Source organism: Tyto alba, unplaced genomic scaffold (assembly GCF_018691265.1).
Source record: "Tyto alba isolate M040663 unplaced genomic scaffold, T.alba_DEE_v4.0 Super-Scaffold_21, whole genome shotgun sequence".
In the NCBI taxonomy this organism is placed as follows: Eukaryota; Metazoa; Chordata; class Aves; order Strigiformes; family Tytonidae; genus Tyto; species Tyto alba.
The window spans coordinates 3,980,231-4,001,615 of record NW_024881295.1 but is presented as its reverse complement, the minus strand read 5'-3'; the positions used below and the strand labels follow the sequence as shown (position 1 = coordinate 4,001,615).

Here is a 21,385-nt window from a genome sequence, read left to right as displayed (position 1 = left end):
GAAGTACTGAAACATTTGCTAAATGTTTCTGAAGATAGTTTTTCACCAAATCTCAAGGGACAGGGATTGTTCAATGTCCATGTGTAATGAAGGTCCAAAAGTAAATAACTAGAGAGGAGAGATAAAATCTTATTATGCCTGTGTTTTTTTCTGCTAACTACTAACTACAATGTAGTTTCATTAGATTAAAATCTTAGTAGCTGTTATAAGAAAAACTGGTCATTCACTAAAGATCAATTAGATGTATGTATATCTTAATATGCTGTTTTTCAGAATGATACCATTAAAAGAAGTTTCCAAGTGTCATTTCATTTGTGTGTGAAAACTGTTTCCTCAGATGAAAGATTTGTGGAAGTGTGAAATATCATTATTTTGTTGCAGTGATACTACAAATAATGCAAGTTGTTTTATTTTGTTTGTTTTTTCTGCTTAGTATTAGGATATTCATACTCGGTTTGATTTTTCTGTGATGTTGTTTGCTGTTTTGTTGTTGAATGATTATCTGACCACTTTTACATAAGCTATGTATAATAGCTAACAGAATTAATTTATCAATACTGACTTTGGTGATCTGTGCATGATGATTTACTCAATACTGTGAAGGAATCAATCTGCAGAAATGTAAATTTGATGCCTATTAGTTATAACAAAAGAATTGCATCTTCATTTGTGGATGCAATCCTGTGCTTGTTTCCTTTTAAATGAAGCAGTGCACTGCCCAGGAAGAAACTATCTATATTTTAAAAAGCATTTGAGTTCATGCAAGACACCCTATTTTCCATTTTTCTTTTAATTTGCAGTTTAAGATTAATAACGATATGCAAGGAATTATAACTGTACTACATTAGAATTAGTTATTAATAGCTTTAATACAGCATTTTATCTGTAAAATAGCTCATATACTGCATTATTTCATTCATTCCGTGAATTATTACTATATATACTATGTAATCCTTCAAAATATGCTTACCTGAAAGAAAAATTTCATGATTCCTCAGAAATAAATTTAATATATAAAAATAACAAAAAAGACTGACTAGTTGCTATTGTGATGAAATCTGTTTACAATGTCTTCTGTGACTCACATTCCAGGAAAAAAAAGAAAGATTTTTTTGATTTCTTTTTTACAGGAATCAAGAAAAACCACAGGACCTCTGTATTTATATTTGAATCTACATCAAACGATTTTCATTTGGAACCATTGCCTAGAGAACTTCTTGCAGGGAGGAAAACATTTTAACATATTTTTGAATGCCTTTTATTTTAAGTTGATTTTCAGAAGACTTTTCTTGACCCTCTCTTGCTACTTTCCAGAGAGTAGGGTAGAAATACTAATATTTCTCTCCACTTTGGAATACCACTTTTCAAAAAAGGTTGTGGTTTTTATTTTGTTTTATCTTGTGTTTTTTTCTTTTTTTATTTTATCTTGTGTCTCATTGGGATATCATGTCCCACTACAGTTTGCTCTTCAGAATTTTTACACATCAGAATTTTGCACTGTTAACCGTACAGTCCCTGTCTAAGAAATAAAAGGGAGCAAATTATAGCCTTGTCAGAAAGAGAGTTAGATGAGGGTGCTGGACTATGGAAGTTAGTTCAGGCAAAGTGATGCATTAAAGAGCCGTACTCTTTGTTGTACCTAAGCTAACGGGTTTTAGATCTGAGTATCTCTGTCTCTTGTGCCGTATAGATAACATGCACAATGTGAATGCACAGCCTAGCAAACTTACACTGGCTGAAAACTTTCTTGTTGCATTGAAGTGGAATTTTCACTGAGATTAATTTTGGCCTTACACTGATTCATCCACCATATTTCTAGTTCAGGACTTCTTTTTCTTTTTTCTTTTTTTTTTAAATTTTTTTTAAGATTATCTGTATCCATAACTTTTCATCAATTTCCATTTTTGCATTTCAGTCCAGAGAGTCAGTAAGGTATATTTTTTTTTAATAACAGCTGGATAATTGGATTCAAAGCCCCAACACATTTAGATTTTTATTACCTGTTTTCTTGTTCTTGGATGGTTGATTGATAAAAGAAAGCCACACTTCGGCTTCCATTTAAAAACGTAAAGGACAGTGTCTTACAGTCTACACAGGGTAGGCGCTTTTCTCCAGATCTAAGTCACCATAAGTAGTTCTTCGTCATAACTTTCACAGGAAAACTGGAATAACTTGATGATTTTTCATAGGACTGTTAGGTCTGATGAACTCAGCAGCCTCCTTATAGGAGGCTGATCACTCTTTCTTGAAAGCTTTTACCATGTTTGCTTGTTGAAGCATGGGCAATATCCTCTTGACAGGTACAATTACCAGGAGACCTCCAACTTTGATGTCCAGATAAGCCTGAGAGAAAGTGGCCTCTACAATGCTTGAGAATCAAAACTCAGTGTATAGACAACTCGGAGTGGTGCTCTTCCTATATTTCTTTAACACTTTCTAGCAAAGATAGGAGCCTGTTCATCTTGTGGAAACTGAAGATGCCGAATGAGATTCATTCAATTCACATCCTTTCTATAGCTTTTACTCCTGTTGAGAAGGGGAGTGTGTTATAAGTTGGCTTAGCTGTAGGCATTTATCTCAGTGTATATGATCTTTAATTCAGCAATGGTCTGTATTGTTAAGACACATAAGTGAACCTAAAACATCCTGTTACTTCCTGTTAGCTAAAAATACAAGAGCACTTGAAAGCTCTCAAATGTGTAAGGGCTGAAGTGAAACTGTCACCTTTTATATGTTTTTAACCTTCAACTCCCTTTAATAACTTAATCCAAAAGACCAACTGAGGAAGCATTAGGGTGTATATGAAGTTCATCATGGACATTTAGTACCAGAGTTCAAAGTCGTTCTGCATACATCTAGAAAATTAATGTACCTAATGCTTCTGTATAATAAATTCTACCTAGAAGGTATATAGATTATTTTTAGATCTGAAGTACAAAGCTAGTAGCCCTAGTTTAAAGACTAGTTCCATAGGGGTTACAATACCTTACTGTACAGAGACATTTAAACTAACAGCTTGGAATTCTATTCACACATTCATTAACCATTTCCTTTGCATTACTACTTTTTTTCAGTCTGTCAGAATTCTGTCATTTTACAGAAATAGCTAAAATTTCCTTGATTACTGTCAGAAGAGGGAATGCACAGAAACTTTTACTATCCATAACTTCCCACATTTTCTGCTCAAGTGTTATGCATAATTTAGATAACTGAATATGCCTTTGAAAGATCTGTGCTTCTGTAAAAAGGAATTCAGATGACAAGGTGATGCATTGATTTCTAAAAAATGGATTAATAATACCACTGACCTTGCTTTACATCGTTTTAATAAGCAAAGCTTTCAAGGAGATTCCATGGCTCCACATGAGGGCTAATAGTACTGTGGGACACAGTACCTTTGAAAAAATACAAGTTCTTGATAAGTAATTAAATTGCTTATTAATTGCAAGCAGGTTGGAAGCTTTCATCCTGTTTGTTGTATCTTTGCTAACTATGCAGTATGGGTTTTCTAGACTCAAGACCTGTTTCAAGGAGAAACAGTTCACATAATATTTTATTCTGCTTTGTCTATTCCCAGTTACTTATTTCTTTTCATATGATTTATGTAATTTAGTTGCTTAAGGTATGTTTCTCTGAAAAGGAAAACTGTTTGGCCAAATATAAATTATAAAGCCAAATAAACAGCTCTTCAAGGTGTTTCTCTACTACTAGTACAAGAGAATTTGCTTTACTGGGTTGTATGGACAGTTCTTGCAACATTTGTGATGGTGTATGAACTTCTGGAAGTTCAGATAGGAAGGTAACCATTTATGGAAGGATTATTCCACATGAATAAACATTTACATTAAAATAAGAAGGGACATGCCAAGCTATTCACAAGAGACTTACAATCTTGAAATGATAAATTTTACATTTCCATGAGGAATCGGGATGCTATATAATGTAAAAAAAGTTGCACTGAAATATGCCGGAAGTCATTAGCTTTTATTTTGAAGGCATTCTAAATGTGTTCACAAATAGTTGCCTCAACTATCTTGAAAAACAGGAACTAGTGTGTTTTTATACACAGATACAATTCTGAATACAGTTCTTACTGAATTTCAGTGAATTCCATAAAACTCAAAACGTAATACCATAGAGATTTTCTAATTACCAAGGAAATATGAGATCCTAAACTCAAATCAAAGTAATCATACTGCAAATGGCAGTCACAGCAGCTTTCATTTTGATGGTAATTGTTTACTTATTAAGAAACCTTTTTTTGTAGTTAAAGTAGCAAGCAAAAGCAGCGTATTGTATTTTAAGGGTTTCTGATTCCAGAAGAAGCAAACTTATTTATCTTATACTGCTGTCTCTATTTCCATTTGTTTGGTATGTTGTAGCTCCATGGAACTGATATGTTCAGGTGTTGTTAAACTCCTTATTACTGTAACAGCAAACTGGAGTAACATTTTCTTCTTTTGTACAAATTGTTGATCTCTGAATTTAGTTGTGCACTGTTCTTTGCAGTGAAGGAGATACATTTTCACTTCAGAGATGTATTAAAGATCAGAACTTTTGAGGTTTCTGTATGATAAAAAATTTTTCATCCTGATATCTGTATTTTTCAAGAGAGTAGCTCTACCACAGATTTATTAGAAGTAAACTGCTGAATAATGAGGTTAGGGTTATGAGGAAGGCTGTAGTCATGAAATTATTTCACCTGCAGGGAGAACAGACATCAGTTGTCTCCATTGGCCATGTATGCATGTTCTATATTATATTGGTGTGAATGTCTGCATTGTTTCAGGACTACCAGGATGGGCTTGAATGTCTTCTTATACATATATGTAAAATAAAATTTCTAAAACTGTCCCGAAGTTTAAAGGTTGAAAATTGTAGTTCCATGGAGAATGTTATAAAATACATCTCGTAGCTGCCTCATTATGGCAACTTGAAATATGCATACAGTCTTCATATGTAACCTAGATAACCTAATGATCAGAGTCAAACTGGAATTAACTGCCTGCAGGTCACACACTAAAAATTCTAATCTTTCTCAACAAGTTGACTGCCATTCTATTGTAGATGTTGTAAAGATAGAGGTGATTTTCTCTAATGAGCTCTCCTTAGAAAGTCCATCACTGCTTCTTCACTGAAGCAAATGAAGTTTCAGTCTTTTAACTGACTTTAGTAAACTTTGGTTTGTGGCATATGTCTGATAAAACATCTGCATATGTTTGTCTTCTATTGTGTCATTCTTTCAAATGGAAGTGGAATAACAGATTTGTAGTCTGTGCAGTCAGTCAGGTGAAGAGTCATGGAGATCGTTTAATAAAATGCATATATTGTTTCACCTTTGAGTTACTGGGAAGAAATAATTTCTGTAAGTGCCCTGATAGTTAAAGCTAATGTCTGAAAATACGGAGTCCACAAGAAAAGTTAGTTATACATCATTAAGTATAACCATGATGTGAATTTCACCACTCCTTCCACAGGTGTTTTCCATTAGAATGTGTCTGCTCCATTCAGACCTATTTTAAGTAAATTCACAAGGAAATGCCTCTTTACATGTTTATCCTGGAAGGGCAGATAGGTGTCTTATTTTATAAAGCAGTCTAGAAGTTTTCTATTCTATTCTTCAAATGAAAAAATATTTTTCAGAACATAGTATTGCAGTTTGGTAATGTATTTCTAGCTGCCATTAGAGACACTTAAATTTAAAACATAATAAAAATCATGAAACAGAAATGACTGTTTCTTAGAAATGCTGGTGAAAGGAGTATTTGCCTGCATAAGTGTTTGTGTAAAAATCTTATGTTTGTTATATACACTTTTATTAATATAAAACTCTACTCTTACACTTCATTTTTGGTGATCTTGTAAAATATTGCTATGTATTGATACTGTAAGGTTATAATATATCATCTCTTAAATAACGTGTAAAAAAAGTGTACTGACTTGCTAGAAATTATTTCACAACAAATACCCAACATCAGTAATTTCCATTAATTTTTAATTTGGAAAACAGCTTAGCTCTTACAGACGACCCACATCTTTCAAATGCTTTACTTGGTTTAGTGAAAAACAGATAAATGGTTTGTGTTTAAGAACAGTGACAGATTATACATCTACATATACACTACCTGGTCACTTTACTTCAGTGTTCATTTTCTCCCTGAAAAAACATTTTCATTTACAAGAAAAATAGAAGAAAGCAGTATTCTCTTTGCTCTCATTTCCTGGCTTTCAGTGTTCATGGTATCACAGATTGTTACAAAAAATGCATTTGCCTTCTGCCCTCTATACATATAAGTGGGAGGTAGTACAAGCATAATTTAATTTCTGCAGATGTTTAAATGAAATGTTTGAAGTCTGATGTTGCTTAGACCATCTGTATAAATTTTATAACTGTTGTTTTTATATAGTGATTTTTTTTCAACTTCTTTCTTAATACTCTTCAGACTGAGAGGAATTATTAGATAATCTGGAAGCTAAACATTTCTTATTGTAAATTTTGTTCAAGACACAAAATCAATTAAAGAAATGCTGTATATATCTTTAACTGAATCTTTTAAGTCATTTTGTAAGCAACTGGCAAACCTAAGTGTCTTGGATGAGTTCTTTGTCAGTTTTACTAGCAGAGTGGGGTTACAGTAGTATGAATGTTTTCTCCCAATAGCATCAGCGACTTCTTGACATTTTGCAAGCGGAGAAGGAAGTGTTGTCAGAAAAGATAGAAGAAGCTTTGATGCAGCAGGCGCAAAAACATAAGGTATTGCTTTTATTTACCAAAAAAAAGGGGAATGATCCTGTCAAAATTATTGACAGGAAGAGCACTTTGACTCTGAAATGCACTCAAAGACTTTGCCTGTTTGAAATGATTTTTAGCCACTCCTTTATTGTGTATTGCAGTTTAATTTTTCATAATATTTACAGGAAGTCCTTGACAAATGTTTGGATGAAGAAAGACAAAGAAGTAAGGAGGCTGTGGCAGCTGCTGCAAAGGTATCTCTTGTTAAACAGTAGGTGTGCAATGTGGATTCCCTGCGTGTCATTACAAATGCCAAGTTCAGCAACTTATTTCATAACTAAATTTGTCAAAATCTATGTTCTTATCTGTGTATAAAAGAAGCTAGTTCTATAAATCATGAACATATCTGCTGTATTTTATGCCTTAATACAGATAGTTTATGTAACTTCTATTTAAGATGGTATCTTAATTAGTTTATAACAAAAAACACAATATTGCAGTGCAGTTGTCAGTGTTACCTAAATATTGGGTTTCATGGTCTTTCAGTTAACAACATCAGTACATCTTGATTTGAAGGGCTAGGTAGCAGGGTCAACTGACGATCTTAATAAGACAATTAGCACCATGCCTTGTTTAACTTCTGTTAAATATGGTCATTTTCGGTAAGGACATAGCTATTTTATAAATTACATAAAAATGTGGACATTTTAACACGTTTTCAATTACATTATTTAAGTTTATGTTTGACTGAAAGTGAGTATTCACTTTTAAAAATATGATTTCTTCTGTATATTTCATTATTAATTCCATTGGGGTTAGGACAGTAATTTTGGAAATATTACACTATCTTTCATTTCTAATACTGATGTAGAATGCAGTACAATAGTTCAGTTGCATGTAATGATCTGGGAAAACTAGTGATATATATAACCTAGCACAGTTGCTTAGGCTAAATTTTATCATTTCCTGTATATCTTCATATGTAGCATATGCACATTAGCTGAGCACCTCTCTGAATAATGTTCAGAAACACAGAAAAAGTCTGTTACATGGTTGATATCTTGGGGAAAATGTGTGTATAATAAAATATCTTAATTTAATAGTGCACTTTTTTAGCTTACATTTTTACTATATATTATAAATGTCTACATAAAAAATCAAGTCCCAGTGAATTGCAAGAAACACTTTATTTATAAGTGTAGGTATTTGAGGAACCCAGTATTTTTTGCCATTTGTAACTTAATTTGACCAGTTCCTTAATCACTGCCAAAGGGCATTGGAATGACCTGTAAACTTATTAAAATTGAGGGGTGTGTGGGCGTGGTTTGTCAGCCCATGTTTGTTTATTTTGAACTTCAGCTTGCCATTATTTTTTTGTAGATACTATGCAATGATTGTCTTGCAGATAAATATATTTGTGTGGCTCAGCATGTGTAGGGCTGTTCTTGTTACTTCAGTTTGTGCCTTGTGATGATTTCATGTAATGATTGAATGTAAACTTTGGGAAAAAAAAAAGATGAAACAGTACTTCTTGTAGAATGCATAGCTAAGGAGCTTTGGGAAGGAAGACGCATTTATTTTAAGTTTGTATTGGCTACTTTGCCACAGAAAGCGCTCAGAGTGCTTTTAAACTTTAGGTGCTTATAGATAAGAGCACCAGTATCTCATATATGGCAATATTAAGCTGTATAAGCTTGATATACATACTCTTACATGGTTTCTGCTGCATGTTTTTTGTGTTGGCATTAAGCAAAGTAGTTACGATATATTTTGGTTTTGGTAGGTGGATATTTAAGATCCTTGTTTGTAACTTTCTTCTGTAACTACAGAGTCATTGTCCGGTGGTAATATCTGCTTGGTAGCACCTTAAGGTAAATTTAAGCTCATAGTTCAGAAGTGAAAATTTTCACGTCCCGTATCTTGTCAGTTCACAGATCTCACTAGAAGAAGTAGTGTATGTGAGTTAGGCACCCGTGTTGGATATTTTGGTCATTTATTTGTGCTTGATTTGTTTCAAAGGCTGAAAAAGAAGTCATACGGGAGGCTGTTCTGAAAGCAGTAGAGGAGGAGAGAAGAAATATGGAGAAGATGCATGCAGAAGAAAGAAAAATGTGGGAAGCAGAACATGACAGACATAAAGAGAAGATTGCCCAGGCTGTTTGGGAAGCCATGCAAGAGCAAAGAAAGCTTAATCAAGTCAGTATATTTTACTCTTCCATGAACCTACTTTGTGTATTTTGCTTTTTCTTTTGAATGCCTTCCTAATGATGCTGTAGATTTTCTTGTAACATCTATCAGTCCTCAGTGCACCTAGTTGATGTTTGCAGTGCATAGCAATCTTGTTTGTTTATCTTCATCTAGACTGTGTGTGGAGAGAAGTTGGCACATACAGAACAAAATTCCTGCAACCTTTTCAGCTACATATATTGAAATGAGATGAATCATGCCTTGTAAGTGCCTGGGTTTGTCCACTCACTTCAAAAGGAGCCCAGGATAAGTAGATCAGATAGTGGCATTTACGCTGTAGACAGTTTAGGTGACTTTTTTATACCTATGGAAGAGAAAAGATGTTACATTTGACCCTTATTCTTCTGGAATTCCATTATCTCTTAGTAAAAATATATTTTTCTAAGACAAAAAATAGAATGGGTGCAAAAAAAGGATAGGGTTATAAAACTGATAGGGTTATAAAACTGGAAGCCTAAACCAGTAATGAATCAGAATTGTTTCTGGAGTTACTTTTTAGAGAGGTGTTTCTTTATAGAAATTTTATATATATATATATATATATATATAAATAGGATAATTGTATGTCACTTAATACAAATTGAGAGGGATGTTCCCAATTTTGCTTTTAACAAATTAAATACGTTATAGTAACAGTTAAATTACTCTTTCAGAAGTTGAATTTTCTAGTCTCTGATGCTGGAAATCTTTGGGGGAACAGCCTGTAAATTCACTGGTTTCTTGGTAGCATCCTTGAATGTTATAGTCTGAAGAATTTTAAGCAAAATAAGTTTAATTTGGGTGTTGGAATTTGATATTACTATATTTTTTTATGTCCTGAATAACAACAACAAAAAAAGACCTTTGGAACTTGAAATAAAATAAAAGTAATATAGCATATCACAGAATTTAAAAAATCAGCTCTTTGGAAACAGAACCCATTTCCCCTTCAAGCATTAAACAATTATTAACCTAATCAACTACACAAAAACTTGGCTTTTGATGCTAAGCCGTTATTATACCCTGTGTTGCTTATATTTCTAGTGCAAATAGAATGATTTTACTTTGTGTATAGCTTGTTTACTTCTTTTGAATGTAAAGGTATCAAGTGACAAGATGTCAGTTTTCACGACTGTATTTCTACTATACCAATAATTCTTCAGGCGCTCAAACTCTTCTTTACAACAAAAAGATAAGCAGCTGACTTCAAAGCGAAATTCAAGCTGAGAACAATTGCTTGGGGTTTAATTTGGTACGAATCATTTAGACTATCCAGAATGAGAATTGGTACCAGTGGTGCAGAGAATCTATTAATAGAAGGGAGAGAAATAAAGAAAGACAGTGATTCTATAACTTGTGGAACATGAAGAGATTTAATAGGAGGATGACTATGGTAATGGAATCTGAGGAGAGATTTGATGAATCCTGAAGATTTTTGGTGAAGAACTCCTGTAGCTGGATGCATGAGGTTGGCTGGGGTTCTGTATTTATGGATTTGGGGAGCATGTAAAATGTCCCAGGCGGTGGGAGAGCGGTGGATTAAGCTGATGTCGTGACTCTCCAGTAGGTTTGCTTCCCTGTGGAGTGTACTGCCAGAGTTTCATCTTGTTGTTGATATTGCCTTTGATGTTGTCACAAGACAGGATGATACTAAAAGATCGATGCTGATGGATGTATTCTTGCAGGGAAAGTCTTAAATACATTGAGATGTCAGTGCTTTTCTGAGGAAGAAATTCAGGCCTTTCAAAAGAATAGGTTTTTCAGCTCAAGCTGCTAGCTGATCGAGTACTTGATAGTGTTGGAATATCTCGTGGTGTAATTGTGATGGTGAGTAACACTAAGGTATTGGAGTGTTATGATTAATTTTCATGTAAATATCTTGCTCTTAGTGTAGTCATGTGGCGTTAGTTAATTCCATCTTTTTAAATGCTGAATAGCTCTGACAACATTGATAGTAACAGGAATAATTTATCTTATTCAGTTACATAATATAAAATAATTTCTCCTTTGAGTTAGGTTCTTTTTTCAAATACCTAATCTATTTTCAGTTAAGGAAAATGGAGACTTTTCTTGAGATTTCCAAAATTCTCTTAAATAAATGTATAGCATATTTGAAGTTACACTTTATTCTCTGATTACTGAGTACAAATTCTTTGGGTAGGATGGACTTTCATGTAGCAATCTGTTTCTTGCATCAATTTTCACTTGTTATCTCTGCCAAGAACTTGCCTGCCTCCTTTAGGCCACTGCTATTATAGATATATGACAACTACTAAAATTCTCTGACAACAAAAGAAGTCCTGCAGAGCTGATGTGCTGACTGATAGCTTATGTACAGTGTCAGATGGTGCTTTGGTTTAGCAGTGAAAAACACTTGGGACTAGAGGCAGTTTGTGCAGACATTATTTTTTCTGGGTAGAGCCTTCCACTCAGAGTTGTTTCTTTTTTTTTTTTTTTTTACTATAAGATTTCTCTTTCAGGAGCTATAACTGCACTATTGACTTTGTTGCAATTATTGTTTAGATGACATAATCTGTCAAGTCAGCTCTGTAATGGCCAAAAGTAAAACATACAGTCTAACATTTTTAGACAATGAAATGTAAAATTGTGGCCATGTAACACTTGCCTCATTTAATTCTTTATGCTGTGCTGTATAATTCTTTATGCTTCCTGCTTCAAAATTGTCACCCGATACTATTATTATGATTAGTACCAAGTAATGAAACAACTGAGTGTAGTTGAATATAAGTGAACATGCAAAATAATATTTTGGTATCAGACATATAAAAAGAGCTTTAAGAGCAGTACTATTATTTCGAGAAAGAGAACTTTATTTCTGAATAATACTTGATTTTGGAACATAATACTAGGAAACAGAAGCCTGACTTGTTTTTTGACAAAATCTTCTCTTAGTTTACTTTATCAGCAGAGAAAATAATTTGTGTGTGAGAAAAAAATTATGGTTTTATATTTACTTCTCTTTTTTATTCTTGTATCACACTAGTAATTGACATGGAAAAGTGGATTAAAAATTAATTTTATTCTGCTGTAAGTTATTTTGAAGACATTTACTTTACTGATTTGAACTAACCCAAAGATATTAAGCAAGGTATTAAAGAGAATGAATTTTCCTTCACTAATGCTGTAAGTCTTCAAATTGAAATGTCAGAGTCAGTGTAGCCATTTGCAAATACGTGAGGCGGAGTGGCTTCCAGTCATCGCACCCATAAGTAACTCTAGTAATAATTAATGGAAAAATTTGAAGACATTCAAAATTTTATAATCCTCTTTGAGATACAAATCCACTTCATAATCTCTGTGGTTTAGATATATTTTGGCCTGCATCCGAGCTGAGTAAGAACATAACAGAAGAAATTGAGACCCCAAATTTGACAGCCAAACAGGACCGTAAGAGAATTGTGAATCTGGTAGCAGAAGCTAGGGTAGAGTGTCATCAGACACTGAGAATCATAACCAAGAGCCTACAATCCTGGCCTTAAGAAAAAGTATTTCTGCCAAATAGCTGGAAATTAAGAACAGAGAAGATGCACATCAATGTAAAACACTGAAATGTAAATGTAGATAAATGATTAGGGAAAAGGACACTAGTATGTGCATAGGGCAAGAGTTGATAACTTAGAAGGGAGAGACATATTTTAAAAACTGCAGCCCCATTGTGTATCTGTAAAACATTTAAATGATGAAAATTAGGGAAAATAAATTTCTGTGTTGTCATGGTATGAATTCATTGGCTTCTCCCTTGCATTTTAGACCAGAAAATATGTTTAGGAGTTTTGATTTTTTGTTTTAAAGGAGGAATTTACTATGCACTAATTTTATTTATAAAATATGTTATTTTTTTCAAGAGCTTTTAAACACGTGCACTAGAAAAACCTTATAGAACTTGGTTATATATGAGAAAGCAATTGGAAAAATCCTTAAAGTATTCTTCAATTAGATAATTTTGACATAAGAACAGTAAAGCTTTGAAAATCACAGTTCTGCTGAATCAAGCGGTGAGATTTCCCTTCATCCTCTAAATAATCTGTTTAGAAGAAGAAAAGATGAATGTTTACTGTGCAGGGATGATACAGTTATTTTTTTAGACTTTTTTGTTGTTTTTGTTGCAGAGTAGCCAGGAAGGAGGGCAATAGTGGATGCAAACCTGGATGATTTATGTATATTACTTCTACTTGTTAGATATTCATGCTTGACAAAACTTTGTCCTAAAAAATTGTTTGTCTTCAGTGAGATAGATGTTGCGTCTGCAGATAAGGAGGTGCTACTTCTGTATAAGATTCATTTCATGGATTTTGTATTGCCAGAGAAAAATCTGGAGACTTGGGGACAGTTTAATAAGTAACTGATGATTAGGATCAAATACTTTGTTACCAAAAATAAAACAGCAGAGTAAAGATAAACTTGCAATGAAAGTAGGAGCTAAGACATACTGAGTTAACGTTTTCGCTCGATGGAGCAACCTTGACATATCACTTTCTCCTTTTTAAAAGAAATTAAAGGATTAAAGTAACATGAATATTGCATTTGTTTTCATGAAAGCATGACTGTTCCAGTGACTTGGGGTCTTTACTTAGAGACATGAGATTTGTAATTAAATTGAAGGTATTCTTTGAAACCTTATAACTCTGAAGGGGTAAATGAGATACATTACCTCACCAAGGAAATGGTAAAAGTTTTCCTAGAGCACTGTCACAAGAGTCTATAAGATATTAGAGGTCCAAAAGGCTTTCCTTTTGATTGAGACTAGCAACATCTTCAGATTTTATGCATGATGTTATCCAGGTGCTTAGTGCTTTTATAAAAGAGATGGGTTTTGTTTTGTTTTGTTTTGTTTTTCTTTTTAATTCAGAAGATGATTCTTAGTTCTGGGGAGGGTGGGGTTGCATTTTTAATCAGGGAGAATAAGCTCTCCTTGAAAGAAATTAATAGTCTTTTGATCAAAGATAATGCTCATTTGCACAGTAACTTCATGATCATTTTGCAACATATTGAAAAGACATTATAGATGAGGAACTCATATATTCAGCAGGCTAAATGTAACCTTGTATGTTTCCAGCATTTTCTTTTCTATGTTTGACAATTGTATGGCATTTTTTGCAGTGGCAACTTCTCTGCAGGGAGAGTTTAATATGTCTGGTATTTGTCAGTATTGAGAGGAATGCTTGGTGAAATTCTCCCACTAGAAAGTTTTTTTAGAACACTTATTTGAATAAAGAAGTGGTTACCCTCTAGATAAGGAGAAACTATAACAGGTATTTGGCTAAAGCAGGTGCTTTTCCCCCAGAATTCAAACAACTATAAACTTCATTGAAAAAACAATGGTCAGTGCTCTCCACTATAATCTTCTTTCTGCTTATTTTTGTATTCTTTGAAAAAACTGAAATCTAAAACTTATTCAGTGATATAAGATAATGAGTTCTGTAAAATTTTGGATAAAATAGAAGGATGATATATTGTATTTATAATTAATGGGCAATGTGGAGTAGATATAGCAGTAGCTACCATTGCTATAATGCTATCATGCACAATCCTCTGCGTGGTAGTTGATACCATTTTACAAAGCTAAATACTCAATGACATAAATGAGGTGAAATCAGGGAGGGGGAGGGGATGGAGAGAATTATCAAAAGAAGCTAAAGAGAATTTATGCTCCCCAGTTTCTGTTTTAAGAAAATTCATTGAAAGTAGAATGAAAGTTGGCAGCTGCAGGGTGAGTTGTGGAAATTTAGGTCCATGTCATAGTTTGAAATTAATAACTTTTCTAAAGCACAGAATCACCTTTGTCATTTCCTGAAGGCTGAAATTTAAAATACTGTGTATAATCTTGCATAGTTTACCCTAATTCTCAAGGGAAGAAGAGCCTGTGTTCATCATTGCCATCATCCACACAGCAGATACGTTAGAGACTCAAGTGTTCTGAAGGCTGCAAATAATTCGGAAAAAAAGCCTTTAATTTATTAAAAGAACTAACATAAACTCTGCTTCCTCTTGGATATGAGCAAAAGCACTAAGGCAAAATGATCTTACCAATGGGAGAGTATTTCAGGAAAACTGAGGCTGTAGTGTTTCATTCAGCCAAGCCACAACTGAGATATACTGAGATATACAAAGAAAAAATATTTTTGTAAGAAAAGTTAACTAAAAGGCTTATGGAAAAAAAAATGTGGACTTCCCAGTAGTCTTTGATGAGTAAATCTCTAAGCATTCAAGACAATTGAATAAGTTCACACTCCTGAGGATTCATGTGGTAGTGTTCTCTGCAGAACAATAAATTTTTAATTTATGATCTTGGAATGTATTAGTATAATTTTACTGGCAAACATATAAATAGTTGAAAAAAAAAATGTTACTCTTCTGTACTGTATGGGCCTTATAGTATGTTTAATGTTTTTCCATTAATTTAGGAACACCGTTATATGCCATTGCTTACAAGGTAAAATCAAAATGCCTACAACACACAGTGCTTGATCCTAAAAAATGAATGGCTACTTACCTATTACATTATTAAAACTTTTTGGTATTCATGCTCGTCTGCTTGAGGGAGTGCTTCTGTTGATAGTTTCGGCAAGCATGAATCAGTTTTGTATTGAATGCCTTAAGGAGTTCCACACCCAGGCATATGTAAGTTTGCAAAAGATACTTAGGTGAAATGTGAATGTGTTGGCTGTATATTTAAAGAAGTGGCTTTTGTTTCTTTTCTACTATTGCTTAACTGTTATTTTTTTGGTTGAAAATTATTATTTGTCTAAATATTTTTCCTCATTGCCCTGTATTTGAAAAGCTTGGAAGAACTGATAAATAAAAAAGTTTGTCTGAAAAGTTATTTCTCTCTCTGTCTTTCAGTCAGATTTATTAGCTGTAGAATGGCCCTTTCTTAGCCCTATAATCTGTAAAAAACACTTCTGTTTTTCTCATGCATCAAATCGGTAGGTGTATAATTAATAATTTGGAAGATAGAATGAGGAAAAAAGAAAATATATGGAGATTATACATTTGTCTTATCTTTTTATTGTCCAGTAGGACTACTTCTGCAGATAGATTGCCTGACATATCCTTTTTAGGTGTCAAAACTACGGGATTTTGTTTATTGGCACCAGGGTTTCCTTACCTTAAAAAAAAAAAAAAACAGAGAACATTGAGTGCAAGTGCATGCCTCTTTCCTGATTTTGAAATCTGTGAATGAATTTCACATTTCCAATATACTTACCCATCTTTATTTTCTTTGTTTGTTGTACACGGTAGTTTTCAAGGTTGTTCTTACAGAACTTTTCTCCTTTGATCTCCTGTAATATCTTTCTACCCTGTCTGTTCACCGCTTTCATACATACATTTTCTCCTGAACTGCTTACATGTAAACATGCATTCAACTGCAAATCCATGATGATGGTGCAAAAATCTGTTTCTTCTACCACTTTAAGTGATGTGCTACATGCTATTATGATATTCCCTACAACTTTATTATGAAGTCATCATACTGTTTGTAAGATAGAACTGCTTTCTGAAGATGTGTGCCTCCTGTAACTTGCGATACTTGCATCTTGATTCTGTGTGATGCAACAAGTAATCTGGTAATTTTGGCAAGGCAGGAGATAGATTTGGCAAGGCTAGTTTGGGAACCCCTATGTTATGGAGGGGCAAGATGCCACTACTGGGGTAGCTGCTTGGCAGTAGTTTACCGTGGTGCTTCATGATGTTAGGCTTCTTCAGCAGGATCAGGAACTATTGCCTCCCTAGGTTTAGATAGTTGCTTTATGATTTCTGTGCAGAATTGCCTCTTGGCTCATATTGAATTTCAAAGCCTCACTCACTTTTTCCTCAGTGCCCATTTTGAGTGCTATTTCTATTTACACTAAAACCACTGATAAATCTCTTTTATATCTCTTTATGAGTGCATCACTATCACCTGAAGTTCAATAGGTCTCTTAATCTTTCCTCTCTTCTTTCCCACCCTCCAGCTTTCTGGTACCTTCAACACCATGTTGCTTGTTATTCTGGACTGTATCATGGTTTTGTTTCAGATCTAATTGTAAATATGACTGTTTACATGTTGCTGGTCATTTAGGCATCATATTTGTGAGAGATGAAATATCACATCGAACAACATTGTTACAATCTTCATCCAAGCTCCTACTTTTCCTTTCTTTTTAATAATGTATCTTTTTTTACTGTCCTAATAGGTATAGTTTGCCCTTTCAGAATACTGCTATAATTATCACTTTTCAGCCCCTTACGTTGGGCTTTCCATCACTTATTCTTTGTTAAATAGGTTATAAACTGCTTTTTGTCTCTGCTTCAGAGTTTGCTTTTGTCTCTTGCTCATCATTATTCACTCTATTTATAGTACTTGTTACTAGGAGATCAAGTTTTACCTATAAAAAGTTCATGATATTGGCATTACTTTCCATTCCTTTATGATGCTTTTGTAGTTGGGAGGATTTCCATGTGACATATAATATTAATTTAATTTCCTTAAATACATCCTCAGAACTCTTCTCATCTGTGACATACAGAGCATTGGGTGAATTACCAGTTAAGGGAATACACAATAGTATCGGTTTATCCGTCTTTCTTTGTCCATTTGTTATTTGTTTCATCTTACACATAGGTTACAGAATCCTAGGGGAGGAGGCAGAGTTTGAAATACTCCATTTATTCTGTCTTTCTGAAGTACCCAGCAAAATGTCATATTTGGTATTGCAATTCCAGGAATAACTTTGTTAGACTTTGTAGCATTTTGATTGGGTGGAAGAGTGTTAATCTTTGGAAGAAGAAAAGATACTTTTTCAGCAACAGGCTTGGACTATCATGACATTGCTGTTCATGTTCAGTATCTTGTGGATTCATACAAGAAGTTGTTGGGTTTTTATCTCACTATCAAGATTCCTACTCAAATAGGCTATTGATAATATAGTATCTTGTAATGTGCTGGAGAAGAACTTGCTCTTCAGAGGACATCTTCTCCAATTTCTATTGCCTTTACCATATTATTTAACTTTCAGTGGGAGTGTCTGCTTATATTTCTCTCAGGAGGATATCCAACCATTATTTTCAGTTTCACTTTCTTGTTTTTCTACCTCCTTGCAGAAACATTACTGTGTCCAGTGTTTATGGAGGCCATGGTGATTCCATAAGGACACAGAAAAACATTTTTCATGAAAATAAAATGTTGTGTAATCTTGGGTGTGTGAGGAAGCACACAACTTAGTAGTACTGAGTGGAAAGAGATCCCTGCAATTATTTTTAATATGCTTGCAAGGTCTGGAAAAGTAGTCGTCCACTGCATGCAGACTTTAACCATGTCTGACTTCTGAAGTAGTTTGTAGTAGTTCATAACCACAGACATTATAATTTGAGGGTTACTATTTTCTGAAAACCCACTAACATTGCAGTCAGTGGTTGCATTTCCTAGATAAAATTTAGTGCTGCCACCTGATCCTTGTGTGGAAACAAAAGAATTTTCCTATAAAATTGCAAACCATCCTATGACTTTCTTTTTTTTTTTTTTTTTTTTTTTAAATACCGACTGAGTTGTCTGGTATATACAATACACTGGTTTTTCTTTCTGTCTTTCTGCAGATATATATATTGTGATTACATGGTTCTGACTCCTAATGTATGGTTGAATCTGATTTGTCAATTGAGTACTTGGATAATTTTATTTTTTATTAGGTATTCTAATCCTCTAACTGGTGTCAAGCACATGTATATAAAGTCCTGTAAAGAAGCTAACTTTGTGACTTAATGTAGCATTCCAGACTCTGATCAGATATTAAAAAAAAAAAAAAAAAAAAAGTATGTGTGTGTGGAAAAGAGTTGCACCTCAAGTACAATTTGCGGAGCTCTTCCTCAGCTTCTTAGGGGAAGCTGGGCTTTCCCATTTTGTTGTATCTCTTAAAATACCACTAAGAGCCTCAAATAATGCTGTTTTTAGCTAAAGATGAAATAAAGGGCAATTTTTACTTTTGCAACCAAAATCTAAATTAGGATAAAATCTAAAGGTAGATTTTATCATAACAGAAAAGAGCAAAGAAAGAGATGAAGGAAAAGTAAGCACACATTCTGATAGGCTCTACATGCGGCTAAGACTTTGTTAAACAGCAATAGGTAATATCAGAATGTAAATAATCTTCCTATCAGTTGATAGTTTACTGTAATGGCTAACAGAAATAGAGTGAAGACAGACGGTGACTTTGAGAACTTAGAGGAGAGCACCTCATGAAAGGTCATATAGAAGAAGGAGTGAAGATTCTTTTCACAGAAAGAAAAACTAATAGCACTGATTAATTTGAAGGACATGGCAGAAATACATGACTGAGTTGTCTGGGGAACTAGGTGTTGTATGATGTTTGCTCTTTGAAGCCTTCTGAAAACTGGATGGAAAGGATAAAAGAATTTTCTTCACAGTTCATTGCTAACACAGCAAAGCTGTCTTTTGATAGTCTTGAGTGGTCTGTCACTGTTACGCAGAGGTCTGTGCCCACTGTGATCTGTGGGTAAGGGACAGTGCAAACTAAATCAGCCAGTTCAAGTAGTGTTGTTAGGGGTTGTGTCTGTTTTTTAAGACATAAGCCTGGGAAGAAAGCTGTATGTTTTCTTGTACTGTTTCATTTCTCCTGCATTTAGTGAGCAGGGTAATGTTTAAACTCAGTTGATAAACAGACATTCAGTTTGCAGAGAAATAGAACCATATGATTCACCCTAGAGTGTGGTTGGTGAAGTTTAATAACCAAAAATAAGAAGTGTTCTGGAGTACTACCAGGAGTCTGGTAAATACAAATGCAAAATACAAATACAAAAGCCCACCAAAGTATGAAGTACTATTAGGAGTCTGGTAAATACAAATGCAAAATGCAAATACAAAAGCCCACCAAAGTACGAATCTTTGTCTACAATCATATGAAATTGTTCAGTCTGATGGCTACATGGTCTGTTAAATTACCACTGCCATGGCAGATTGTGACTATTGAGATAATTTTCAGATGATAAATATAGTTAATATGTATCTGGAATAGTAAGATTTTGGTTTTATTATGTACCCTCTATTAATTTGGTATTATGAAGAAAAGTTTATATATTTGGAAGGTATATCAGTATTTCTTTTGATCAACTAGAATGGGGTAGATGAATCATAGGATCATTTATGTTGAAAAAGACCCTTAAGTTCATTGAGTCCAAACATTAACCTAACGCTACCAAGCCCACCACTAAGCCATGTCCCTAACCACCACATCCACACATCTTTTAAACACCTCCAGGGACGGTGACTCAACCACTTCCCTGGGCAGCCTGTTCCAGTGCTTGACAACCCTTTTGGTGAAGAAATTTTTTCTAATGCCCAATCTAAACCTCCCCTGGCACCACTTGAGGCTGTTTCCTCTCATCCTATCACTTGTTACTTGGGAGAAGAGACCAACACCCACCTCGCTACAACCTCCTGTCAGGTAGCTGTAGAGAGCAATAAGGTCTCCCCTCAGCCTCCTTTTCTCCAGACTAAACAACCCCAGTTCCTTCAGCCGCTCCTCACAGGACTTGTTCTCTAGACCCATCGCCAACTCCGTTGCTCTTCTCTGGACACACTCCAGCACCGTAATATCTTTCTTGTAGTGAGGGTCCTAAAACCAAACACAGTATTTGAGGTGCAGCCCCACCAGTGCCGAGTACAGGGGGACAATCACTTCCCTGGTCCTGCTGGCCACACTATTCCTGATACAAGCCAGGATGCTGTTGGCCTTCTTGGCCACCTGGGCACACTGCTGGCTCATGTTCAGCCGGCTGTTGACCAACACCCCCAGGTCCTTTCCCACCAGGCAGCTTTCCAGCCACGCTGCCCCAAGCCTGTAGCGTTGCAGGGGGTTGTTGTGACCCAAGTGCAGGTCCTGGCACTGAGCCTCGCTGAACATCATCCAACTGTCCTCAGCCCCTCGACCCAGCCTGTCCAGATCCCTCTGCAGAGCCTTCCTACCCTCAAGCAGATCAACACTCCTGCCCAGCTTGGTTTCACCTGCAAACTTACTGAGGGTGCACTTGATGCCCTCGTCCAGATCAGTGATAAAGATACTAGACAGAACTCGCCCCAATACTGAGCCCTGGGGAATACCACCCGTGACTGGCCACCAAATTGATTTAACTCCACTCACCACCATGGTTTGGGCTGAGCCATCCAGGCAGGTTTTCTACGCAGCAAAGAGTACACCCATCCAAGCAATGAGCAGCCGGTTTCTCCAGGAGAATGCTGTGGGAAACAGTGTCAAAAGCTTTATTAAAGGAAAGCTCTGTTTACTGTGTTTACTTAAAATGAAACTTAGTATGTGGTATGGCAATTGTTCTCACTCAAATTTTGAGTCATCCACTGTGGAATTAGAAAATTTATGTAAGACTAAAGAAAGCACAGGGATTAAAAAATAG

The 21,385-nt window shown here is 34.8% G+C and overlaps 1 protein-coding gene across 7 annotated transcripts in view; it reads left to right on the top strand.

Moving 5' to 3' along the window:
- CCDC91 (coiled-coil domain containing 91) overlaps positions 1-21,385 on the top strand; it is a 154,575-nt gene that overhangs the window by 92,865 nt on the left and 40,325 nt on the right. For all 7 annotated transcript variants that reach the window (XM_032995071.2, XM_032995068.2, XM_032995069.2 and 4 more), the window contains 3 exons: positions 6,662-6,754; positions 6,919-6,987; positions 8,753-8,929. In XM_032995071.2, coding sequence (XP_032850962.1) covers positions 6,662-6,754; positions 6,919-6,987; positions 8,753-8,929 — 339 coding nt within the window. The remainder of the gene's footprint in view (positions 1-6,661; positions 6,755-6,918; positions 6,988-8,752; positions 8,930-21,385) is intronic.